Below are 12,355 nucleotides of genomic sequence, written 5' to 3' on the forward strand. Positions count from 1 at the left end.
CCCCCAAACAGCATGTCTTAGCTTGTTATAGGAGGCCAACGGCGCTTAATGCTGGGCTGCATTCACAGGGCTCTGTCTGGGGCAAACATGCTTCACTGATTCAGAGGAGAAACAGAGCACAAATGAGAAAGACCACAGTCATTCTCTCTCTAAAACTCTCCATTAGCCCTCCCTCTTTTGTGAGTAAGTACTGAGACTGCCCAGTGTGCCCAGGGGCACTATTCACTGTTCCCCATCTCTCTCACATGAGCAATTTGTCAGTCTCCTGGCCACTGTACGGAAGAAAGCTCCACTCCATCATTCTTCACTCACTTTGTTAAAAAAAAAAATCCTGAGAGAGAGAGAGAGAGAGTGTGCAAGCAAGCTTGTTTGAATGGCCATACGGTAGCTAGTTTGCCAGCTTTTTGATGAAGTTGTACAGCAACAAAGTTTTGGGACTGTTAAAAAAAGCACATGTATCCGACTCTGAAAGCTGGCACTGTGCCTTGCTACTTTGTAACATTTGACCAACGAGATAACGTTGCGGAATGCTGTCAGCTGTGCTGTAAAACTCTGCGCACTACTCACGGCAGAACAGATATAATGAAAGTTAATTTGTGCATTAGCTAGAACTTCCCTACACTAGCTAGCTAGCTAGCTAGCTAGCTAGAAGGAGTATTCAGCATTGAGTGAACTGGCATTGTTAGCATCCCTGCCTTTCATTTCATATGGATTGATTTGATCCTGGTTCAGGCAGCAAGCAGACATTTTTGTGCACATTTCAAACTTCATAGATACTGATTCTACCACCACAAAGTATATTATTTTATATAGAATTAGGTACACTTGCTCATGAACAAAAAGTAAATATTAGCTACAGATTAACTCTGACTCTTTTGAAGATCAAAGGGGGTTCAGTGGACGACGTTCCCTTGGTAACATTTTCAGGATGAAAGGCGGTTCAGTGGATGATGTCACCTTGGTAACATTTTGAGGATGAACTATCAGACAGATCAGTGCAGACGGCCTTCACACTTTCTGAAGTATTTTTGTACATTATTTATTTATTTATTTTTTTACCTTTATTTAGCTAGGCAAGTCAGTTAAGAACAAATTCTTATTTACAATGGCGGCCTACCCCGGCCAAACCCGGACAGCGCTGGGCCAATTGTGCGCCACCCTATGGGACTCCCAATCACGGCCGGATGTGATGCAGACATGAGACAATGGTGTAAACTCAACAATATGTTTGTCTGATCAGAATGGGGACAGACACATATATTGATTGTCAGCTTAATGCCTTCTAAAGTTCAGACTACTTTAGTCTCCTGTGTCCCAAAACAGGATCCTATCATGATCTCACTAGAACTACTAATACCAAATCCTGTTCAACAAGAAATTATGACCCAAACTTATAGAGCACTACTATTACAAAATGAATCAAAGGTCAACTAATAATAGGCATACAGGTAGAATGTGGAGAGGTCATACATCACAACGAAGATGGACACAAATCCGAAATAAACGGACCTCTCTAATGGTGTCAAATGGAAATGAAAGTGGTAGTGGAATGAACTTACATCAAGTTTGGAAAAATCCCTTATGTCTGGAACACTTAGAGAAAGAGAAATGTCTCCTGGGTGGAATGGATAAATGGGTATTTCAGACTGTTACAATTAGGTGTCTGTGGCAGAGAATGGGGGGGGGAAAGCATTTGGGTGAGAGATAAATACGAAGAGTATTTGGAAGAAAGTTAGAAGGAAGAAGATGGAGCCTGTGATAGATTGCATCAGAACATTTTAAGTATCCCATTTAAAATAATAATGTGACTAGAAGCAGTATTGTGTAAAACACTTTATTTGATTAGATGCTCTCATGTCTGCCTAGAGCTGTGCCCTAAAAAAGTAACATGGGATTTCATCTGCCAAATAATCAATATTCACTTAATAGCCTCTTAAGAATGGGCCCCAGACATCATCCGTTGTGACTGACTACAATACAGCTGCCATAGCAGTGCTTTACTGCCCCCTTTTGGCAGCTTTCACAACTGAACGTCACAACAGAATCCTATTATATAATAGTCACTAGCTGAGGGTCTGCTGACTTGTGAGGCTACTCTGAGCCTGACAGAGCGTGTTATGCAGGGTTGCAGTTCAAATGGTGCTGGGTTACAAGATGCCAAAGCTTTTTAACTGGTTCTGCTATCAGAATCCATGCGTTATGGTGGATCACCTCTCAGAGTGGAAGCTTTTTGAAGTTGATTTGGCAGTGTGTCAGACTGGCAATTATGGCTGAGGCTGTTACCACCCCAGTGTCAAATTAGTGCCAACCAGTTATTATTGGTTAATCAGTGCCAACTAGTTATTAGTCCTACAGTAATAGCTTTTTTCCCCCGTCAAACATTCTTACAAGACAACAGATACCAGGCATCTACACTGCTTTGTTCAGTGCCTTGGATCTGTTGTACATGACACCAAGTGTGGCTATTTCTGTCGGGGTGTTGTTGTTGAACGACTGAGACACTAACACTTACTTGAGATACAGCAACATGTGCCAAAGGAATGACTTCATTGCTATGTTATGCGACCTCTGCCTTGGCATGAATTGGATAACTGGGATAAACTCTGATCACAGGTACGACCTAAATGTTAATAGGTAATCAAGCACTGTAAACCTACATTCCGTGCAGTGGGTTGGTGAACAAGCGATGGAAAGGGTACGGTTGTAATGATGCATGTACAAATGTACAGTCGCTAGTTCCTACTGTATTCTGAAGAGAAAGGCCTTTACCTGACTCAACCCGAGGAAGAGGATGCTCCAGCAGCGACCTACAGCAGCTCTGGAGGACGAGCTCAGCTGTCCCATCTGCTTTGAATTTTTCCAGGACCCCGTGAGTCTGAAATGCCAACACAGCTTCTGCCGCGGCTGCCTGGAAACACCAGCATGGATACAACAAAAGCTGCGCGAATGCCCCGTCTGCAGGCGAAGGCCTTCCATGGCCGATTTCCATCCCTCCGTGTCCAACATGAAACTGAGGAACATAGTGGAGGCCTACCTGCAGAGAGAGGAGAAGGAGGGGAATGAGGGGAGAGCAGTGTGTCTTGTGCTGTGTTCCATACAGAACGAGAAGCTCAGGTTTTTCTGTAAGGAGTGTGAGGAACTTGTTTGTGCTGTGTGTGTGGAGACCGAGCTGCATGCCAAACATAAGCGCCTGTCAGTGAAGGAAGGAAGTGCAATGGAGTAAGGTACTGTGCAGGCAGGAATACACATGTACTTGCAGTGTTTTCCGCTTGCTAACCGAGTTCCCGTCGCAACTCAATATATTCAATATACTGTAAACACAGAATAGTTGAGAAGCTTGTTTAATTTCCATCATTTTTCTACTGTAACCCCTCCTTATCTCTCCACCACTATCCCCCCTCTCTTCCATTATCTACCCAGAGGGAACTCACGGCACTGCTCTACAACCTTCCAGAGAAACTGGAACTGGCCGTAAAGCAAGCGAGAGCATCAAGAGAGCGTGCAGCACAATGCATCAAGGTATGCCGCTAGCTAAATAACACAATATTACAACGATAATACAAAGATATTTACACAGATACTACATGTCTATCTTATTGCACCGTTTCAGACCCAGGCCCAGACCACAGCAGGACAGATCAAGAGTGAGTTTTGCGAAGCTCCGCCAGTTCCTGAGAGCGGAGGAGGAGGCCAGACTGGAAGCTCTGGAACAGGAGGAGAGCAAGAAGACCGGGTTACTGACTGAGAGGATCAACCGCCTCACCAGCAACATGACTTCCCTCTCTGAGAGAATCTCAGACATACAGCACAGGATGAAAACAGATGATGTCTCATTCTTGCAGGTTCATCTCACAATGTTTAACAATGTTCTATGTTCACGGTACAACTGTTAAATGTACTGAGGCTTTCTCAAATAATGATGTTATTTTTTTTACTGAGATCCATGTGTTTTTTTTTCCCGATATACAAGGACTTGAAAGACGGTTATGCAACATTACAATGATCGTCATAAGTCAAATATTTGATCAGTCTCCAACATTATTGACACAAAATGTGTGTACTGTATGTAATTTCAGTACACTGCAGGATCCAGAGCCTTTATCAGGGACACTGATAGACGTGGCCCAACACCTGGGCAACCTGAGGTTCAAGGTCTGGGAGAAAATGCAGAAAATGGTTGAATACAGTGAGTACACAGATTTTATAAGCAACAGTCCACATTTTGAGGTTAATCATTGACTTGCTTCCAATGATCCCTTTCGAAACATTACAGTCCAATATCCAGACTCCAGCCTATAGCACTCTTTCATAGCCTTGAATCCCGGGTGAAGCAACAACAACATGTACCTTTTCTGAGCCAGTCTGATTCCTCACAAAAAAAGCTGACTCATGTTGGAATTCCTGACTGACCAGTGATGAAAATTCCTTAACTAAAAATACTTTCAAGTACTACTTAAGTCGTATTTTTGGGTGGCTGCATTTTGTTATTGAATTTACATGTACAACAAAATGTGGACAAACTTAACAGTATTAATTACAACGCTTGTTTACAACGTGGTCGGTCCTCAATGGTGAAAACAATAACTTACAGTTGAATTCGGAAGTTTGCATACACCTTAGCCAAATACATTTAAACTCAGTTTTTCACAATTCCTGACATTTAATTCAAGTAAAAATTCCCTGTCTTAGGTCAATTAGGATCACCACTTTATTTTAAGAATGTGAAATGTCAGAATAATAGTAGAGAGTGATTTATTTCAGTTTTTATTTCTTTCATCACATTCCCAGTTAGTCAGAAGTTTACATACACTCAATGAGTATTTGGTAGCATTGCCTTTACATTGTTTAACTTGGGTCAAACGTTTTGGGTAGCCTTCCACAAGCTTCCCACAATAATTTAGGTGAATTTTGGCCAATTCCTCCTGACAGAGCTGTTGTAACTGAGTCAGGTTTGTAGGCCTCCTTGCTCGCAAATGCTTTTTAATTTCTGCACATAAATGTTCTATAGGATTGAGGTCAGGGCTTTGTGATGGCCACTCTAATACCTTGACTTTGTTGTCCTTAAGCCATTTTGCCACAACTTTGGAAGTATGCTTGGGGTCATTGTCCATTTGGAAGACCCATTTGTGACCAAGTTTTAACTTCCTGACTGATGCCTTGAGATGTTGCTTCAATATATCCACGTCATTTTCCGTCCACATGATGCCATCTATATTGTGAAGTGCACCAGTCCCTCCTGCAGCAAAGCACTCCCACAACATGATGCTGCCACTCCCGTGATTCACGGTTGGGATGGTGTTCTTCGGCTTGCAAGCCTCCCCATTTTCCTCCAAACATAATGATGTTCATTATGGCCAAACAGTTCTATTTTTGTTTCATCAGACCAGAGGACGTTTCTCCAGAAAGTAAGATCTTTGTCCCCGTGTGCAGTTGCAAACCGTAGTCTGGATTTTTTATGGCGGTTTTGGAGCAGTTTCCTTGCTGAGCGGCCTTTCAGGTTATGTCGATATTGGACTCGTTTTACTGTGGATATAGATACTTTTATACCTGTTTCCTCCAATACCTTCACAAGGTCCTTTGCTGTTGTTCTGGGATTGATTTGCACTTTTCGCACCAAAGTACGTTCATCTCTAGGAGACAGAACGCGTCTCCTTCCTGAGCGGTTTGACGGCTGCGTGGTCCCAAGGTGTTTATACTTGCATATTATTGTTTGTACAGATGAACGTGGTACCTTCAGGCGTTTGGAAATTGCTCCCAAGGATGAACAATATTTTTTTTCTGAGGTCTTGGCTGATTTATTTTGATTTTCCCATGATATCATGCAAAGAGGCACTGAGTTTGAAGGTAGGCATTGAAATGATGACTCAAATTATGTCAATTAGTCTGTCAGAAGCTTCTAAAGCCATGACATAATTTTTTTGAATTTTCCAAGCAGTTTAAAGGCACAGTCAACTTTGTGTATGTAATCTTCTGACCCACTGAAATTGTGATACAGTGAATTATAAGTGAAATAATCTGTCTGTACTTGTGTCATGCACAAAATAGATGTCCTAACCGACTTGACAAAACTATAGTTAGTTCACAAGAAATTTGTGGAGTGATTGAAAAATGTGTTTAAATGACTCCAACCTAAGTGTATTTAAACTTCCGACTTCAACTGTATATAATGATTAAAAGGCAAGACAAAATAACAAACAACCATAAATACATTCATTTAAATTGACATCTTAAAAAGTGGCACTATTCACTGCACTTTTCCTTATCCTTAAAAATCAACCATACATGAATTTCACATTTCAACCTTAAAAAACTATTCATTGCACATCATAACTATTATTCCAATACATACACCTGACCAGCAGTGGTGGGGTACAAGGGGCAGTGGAGTGGTTTCTCTTACTAAGACAACATTGTCCAAATGAAAACCTTTGCCTGCTTTTTAAAGCTATTAAAAAAAAATCTTAGCTTGATCTCTAAGGGGAGGCTATTCCATAGACCAGGTATTCCCAAACGGGGAAAAGATTCTTCACATTTTCTAACAGTCCATTTATATTTTCCAACGAGAATATACATTTGGCTGAGTTTTTTTTCTCTCGCCTGAGTAGCCTCGTTTCAATGCCAAAAATAAAATTCAACCATCTAGTGTTCAGCGAAATAACAACACAATGTCAAATACAGGTAGCCTAGTCAAATAATTAACATCCAATCACATTAACCGTTACTCTCTCGTGAGAATTACACTAACAGTCTGTATGTAGCCAAACGTAGCTGCTGCTCATTCCGTTTGCTCGAAAATTGATAAATGGTAAAAAAAAAAAAAAGTGAGGCCTGCATCCATAGACATATACGAAGAGGCACAAATATGATGAGAACTACATCGAGTTGGGGTTTCTTTTATATTGGGAGTAGTGCCTTCCCTCAGCCACCGTGTGTTGTATGTGCAAAAGTACTATCTCACAACTCGATGAAACCTTCAGTCTTGCGCAGACATTTAGAAACAAAACATGCCAATTTGAAAAATAAGCCACAGGAGATTTTTGAGCGAGAATTAAGACAACTTTCAAATAGTAAGACATGTATAAAAGCAACAGATACCATTAATAAGATGGGGCTAGAAGCATCTTATATGCTGAGCTACCGAGGGGCTAGGACAAGCAAGCCCCATACCATTGTGGAGGACTTAATTCTTCCTGCTGCCCCGGCTATGGCTGGGACAATGCTGGGGGGAAAAGACCAAAAAACTATACAGACAATATCTTCATCAAACAACACTGTTTCACGACGCATCAGTGACATGGCAGGAGATGTTTTGAAACAATTACTGCTTCGCATACAAGCCAGTGAGTTCTATACATTACAGCTGAATGAGTCAACAGACGTGGCGGGCCTGGCACAGCTCCTAGTATATGTCCGTTACGTTTATGGGGGGTTAATTAAGGAAGACAACATGAAAGGATATTTTTAAAGTACTGGACATCTTTGTGACATCAAATGGACTTTGGTGGTGAAGATGTGTTGGTATCTGTACTGACGGCCCAAAAATTACTTTTAAATGTTGAATGCTTAGCAGGACAGGAAAATGGTCCAATTCACACACTTATTAAGAGTACATCCTGGTCATCCCTACTGCCTCTGACCTGGCGGACTCACTAAACACAAATGCTTTGTTTGTAAATGATGTCTGAGTGTTGGAGTGTGCCCCCTCCATATAAAAAATAAAAGACTGCCGTCTGCTTGGCTTAATAGAAGGGATTTTTAATGATTTACACTTTTACTTTGACTTTTGGTACTTAAGGATATTTGATCAATTACATTTACTTTTGATACTTAATTAAATTTAAAACCAAATAATTCTATACTTTTACTGAAGTAGCATTTTACAGGGTGACTCACTTTTAATAGAGTCATTTTCTGTTTAATTACTTTTAGTATGACAATTGGTTACTTTTTCCATGACTGTGACGGACTCATTGACAAAATGCTCAGTCATGTTAAGGTTGCTGAAACACAAACTGCTGACGCATGTTCTGATTGCCAAACCATGAACTGTTGACAAATGTTCTGATTTCTGACCCAGTGACAAACTGCTGACTCCTGTTCTGTTCATACAGCCAGCAACACAGTGTACCAACATCCATGTATCTAACCCGGTGGCCGTCTAACCTTCCCACTCTTTCTGTCCCAGCCCCTGTGACCCTGGATGTAAATTCAGCCCACGCTGATCTACTGATCTCTGGGGTTCTCCTGCAGGTGAGTGACAGACGGGTGTCCCAGCCTGTGCCTGATAACGCTGAGCGATTCGACAGCTCAGTGAGCGTGCTAAGCTCTGTGGAATTCTGCTCAGGCATTCACAGCTGGGAGGTGGCAGTGGAGCCTAAGAATGCCTGGACTCTGGGCGTGGCCAAAGAGGGTGTAGCCCGGAAAGGCAATGTGATGGTCAGCCCAGAGGTCGGGATCTGGGCGATGGGGATGTGGAACGGGGAGCAGTATAGCGCTGGAACTGCCCCCCTGGGTACCCCGTTGGTTCTGAAGAGGAAGCTCATGAGGATCATGGTCAAGCTGGACTATGAGAAAGGAGAGCTCTCTGTCTATGACTCCAGTGACATGTCACTCATCTATACGTTTGAACACAGGGTCACAGAGAGACTGTTCCCTTACTTCTCTCCCTGTCTCAACTCTGATGGCACTAACTCTGGAGTGCTGAGGATCTGCCCTGAGAAGGTGTCTGTGACTGTGGCACCTATTCACTGAGCATATAACCTGGTGATTCTATTTCTTGATCACATACTGAAGCGTCTGTATTGGTAAAGTCTGTCACAGTGACTCCTGTGTATTGATTTTGTCTGTCTATTGTTTTGTAAATTGAGGTGAACAGCCTCACCTCCAGTGGTGACATTGACGTCTGTGACACCAATGTGTATTTTGGAACTTTGTCTGGAGCAGATCTATTCTTTGCTGTTAATGAATTTACTGAGAACAAGTGTCATGATTGAATTCCATAATGATTGATGTCATGTTCAATAAAAGTACATATTTTGTGTATTTCCATTCCATGCCTCACCCATTAAGTGGAGCAAATCAACACCGAAACACTGGACCAGTTCGCCAGCATTCCAGACAGCGTCATCAGTCCCTAGCCCAGCCACCCTACGGTAGGTACACCAGCTCAGAACAAGAACACATCTCTCTATCATGGCTGCCACCTGGACCCTGGAGGACGACATGTCCTGCCCTGTGTGCTGCGATGTTTTCACTGACCCTGTGGTGCTGGGCTGCAGCCACAGCTTCTGCAGGAGCTGCCTGGACAACTACTGGAACACTCAGGTCATCAAAAAGTGCCCCGTATGCCGCAAACATTCCCAAACCGACGCTCCACCCAGTAACCTGGCTCTGAGGAACATCGTGGAGACCTTTGCGAGGGAGAGGAGCCACAATACCACCAAGCAGGATGAGACGAGAGAGGGGGAGAAGGAGAGCCAGGGAAGGAGGGAGTCAGGAGGGAGGAGTGGGTTGGTACCGGATGGGGATGAAAGGTGCAGTCTCCATGGGAAGAGGTTGTTGTTGTTCTGTGTGGAGGACCAGGAGGCTCTGTGTGCGGTGTGTCAGACCTCCAGGAGACACAGGACTCATCAGCTCTGCCCTGTGGATGAGGCTGCTCAGGAACTCAAGGTATGGCTAGTATTGTATGTCATTTCAGGGCCAGAAACTGTATGTCACCTCACTAGGCGGGTCTGGTTGTGTTACAGTAATTAGTCTGTTTACAGTTTTACTGTAGTTCTCCAATTACCGTAAGTACGTACTGGAAGTCATTTATGATAAACAGATAAGCCCGTGTGGCTCAGTTCGTAGAGCAGGTGCTTACAACGCCAGGGTTGTGAGTTTGATTTCCATGGAGGACAAGCACGAAAATGCATGCACTCACTACTGTCAGTCACTCTGGATAATAGTGTTTGCTAAATTACTTCAATTTTATGTAAAAGTCCACCTTATTGGGATTGTTCACTACACTGAAACTATAGTTCTGTTTGCTTAGTCTTGTTATTTGGCAATGTGTTATTATTTTTCGTGTTCTTATCTGTGCATCAGATGAGCTCATGTGTTTTGCATGAATGTTGGCTTTGCAGTTTCTGAGAGTCAATCAAAACGGATTCGCCGTAGGTAGAAAAAATATGATATATTGACATTAATTCTGTCTGTTGTGTTTAATAGCACACAGGCGCCTCAATACCTGAAACTGTCTGTGGCCTAAACCCCTTGACTTATCTCGTCCTCTCTCATCGCCTCCTTCTCAAAACCCATTGGAGGAGAAGGTCAGAGGGGAGGGACCTCTGACTTTCTCATCCAGTGGGTTTCGAGAAGGAAGTGAGGAGAGAGGACACAAGGAGTCAAGGAAATGAAATTGAGATTTTCCTCCGGTATGTGGCCAGGAGGAAGTGAAAGCATCTATCATCCCTCTGAGGAGGAAGTTGGAGACATTCCAAAAGTTGAAGGAGGATTGCATGAAAACAGCAGAACACATCAAGGTAAGTACTATGGAACAAACAATTATACAGAGAAATAACGTTGACTTTTTTGTCAACATTTTGGTTTCCTAGCCTTTTTCAACAGTTTTGCACTATGAACCATTTCCATATTGTATCAGAAAGTATGAGAGGTCACCCACTGACCCTTTGACCTATTGACCCCCAGAGCCAGGCCAAGCAAGCAGAAAGGAATATAAGAGATGAGTTTGTGTCGCTGCATCAATTCCTGCGCCTGGAGGAAGTTGTCCGGCTGTCTGCCCTCTCTGAGGAGGTGGGCATGAAGACAGTTATAATGGCAGAGAAGATTGAACACCTGGCCAAGAAGATGACCTCCTTGACCAGCAACATCAGAGAGATAGAACAGGATATAGAGGCAAACGACCTTCCATTTCTCCAGGTACAGAGACACTTACTTTAAACATACACATCCTAAAATACAAGACATTTGATTTTATAATTTGGTCATTTTATCTCACACAACTATGTCCTTTCCCCAGGCTTACAAGAACAACAAAGCAAGGTAAGGTACTACTTTTTCAAACCCATTCCGCCTGCTTCGAGGTTACAGTCCTTTACTACAACAGCCACTCCATCTGTATTTTTTGGGCTTCAGGGCCAACTGTACATTGCAGGATCCAGAGCCTGTATCAGGGGCATTGATCGATATGGCCCAACACCTGGGCAACCTAAGATTCAAGATCTGGGAGAAGATGCAGGAGAAGGTGCAATACAGTGAGTACTAGACCAGAGCAAATGAATGGTTATCAGATCACTAGATGCTCGGAGTACCACACTTTAAAATGTAAATTGTTATATAGCATTGTAGTCATACCTGTTTGTGTTTCACCCCAGCCCCAGTGACTCTGGACCCCAACACCGCGGCCCCCTGGCTATCTCTCTCAGACGACCTGACCAGTGTGTGCGTCAGTGGAGAGAAACATCACGTCCCCAACAACCCAGAGCGCTGTGACACGTGTGTTTGCGTGCTGGGGGCCGACCCCTTCAGTTCCGGCAGTCACTGTTGGGAGGTGGAGGTGGCGGGTAAGACCAGATGGGACCTAGGGGTCCTGAGAGAGAGTGTGAGTAGGAAAGGGGTCCTGAGTGTGAACCCTGCCCACGGGTTCTGGGCCCTGTCCCTGAGGGACGGCGGCCAGTACAGCGCCTGCACCATGCCCTGGACCCGTCTCACTCTGAAGAGGAGGCCCAGGAGGGTCAGAGTGTGTCTGGACTATGATGCGGGAGAGGTGACTTTCTATGACCCCACTGACATGTCACTCATCTATACATTCAGGGACAAGTTTAAAGAGCCATTGTTGCCCTACCTCTGTCCCTGTGTGAGTGACAGCGGCCGCAATGCTGAGCCGCTAAAGATATGCCCTGCCAAAGTCTCATTGGTTCATGATGTTGGTGATAAAGTTTTGTAGATTACAATATGTATTTTTTTTAGAGGAGACATTGCTAAAGCATCCATATGTCTCACTATCTATTATTAACACAGTGGATGTATATTATATATATATATATATATATATGGATGTATATTTTATATATGGATGTATATTTTTGGGGTATATGTGAACGGAACAATTCTTGTCCTATATAATTTCATAAGTCATATTTTCTTGGTGTGTGTCCAATGGCAAGATAAACAAAAAATGTGATGATTACTCAGCATTTGAGTTAAAATTCTGTAAGACTTGTTCTAAATGCTTATGAATGATCATGCTTAGAAATGTGTATAAATACAACAATTAAATACTTTTATGTTCAAGAATGGCATGATTTATTCATGATTTATTAATGGTTTATTGTTTATTCATGACATTTCTTAA

General features: G+C 42.9%; 1 protein-coding gene and 1 pseudogene across 1 annotated transcript; both read left to right on the forward strand.

Moving 5' to 3' along the window:
* Positions 1-2,788: 2,788 nt before the first annotated feature.
* LOC139410500 (E3 ubiquitin-protein ligase TRIM35-like) lies at positions 2,789-8,994 on the forward strand (annotated as a pseudogene).
* On the forward strand, positions 8,160-12,017 carry LOC139410484 (E3 ubiquitin-protein ligase TRIM35-like). The gene is made up of 7 exons (XM_071155803.1): positions 8,160-8,250; positions 9,070-9,669; positions 10,428-10,523; positions 10,690-10,920; positions 11,021-11,043; positions 11,137-11,255; positions 11,376-12,017. Exons 2-7 carry the CDS (start codon positions 9,193-9,195, stop codon positions 11,945-11,947), a joined length of 1,518 nt encoding a protein of 505 aa, XP_071011904.1. The 5' UTR covers positions 8,160-8,250; positions 9,070-9,192; the 3' UTR covers positions 11,948-12,017.
* The last annotated feature ends 338 nt before the right edge of the window (positions 12,018-12,355 follow it).

Source organism: Oncorhynchus clarkii, chromosome 1 (assembly GCF_045791955.1).
Source record: "Oncorhynchus clarkii lewisi isolate Uvic-CL-2024 chromosome 1, UVic_Ocla_1.0, whole genome shotgun sequence".
In the NCBI taxonomy this organism is placed as follows: domain Eukaryota; kingdom Metazoa; phylum Chordata; class Actinopteri; order Salmoniformes; family Salmonidae; genus Oncorhynchus; species Oncorhynchus clarkii.

Bases quoted from the DNA above. Each gene is read 5' to 3' on its own strand.
- LOC139410484 (XM_071155803.1), top strand. From the start codon at position 9,193: ATGGCTGCCACCTGGACCCTGGAGGACGACATGTCCTGCCCTGTGTGC. The intron at 9,670-10,427 runs GTATGGCTAGTA...GTATGTGGCCAG, and splicing joins AGGCTGCTCAGGAACTCAAG to GAGGAAGTGAAAGCATCTAT. The intron at 10,921-11,020 runs GTACAGAGACAC...TCCTTTCCCCAG, and splicing joins ACGACCTTCCATTTCTCCAG to GCTTACAAGAACAACAAAGC.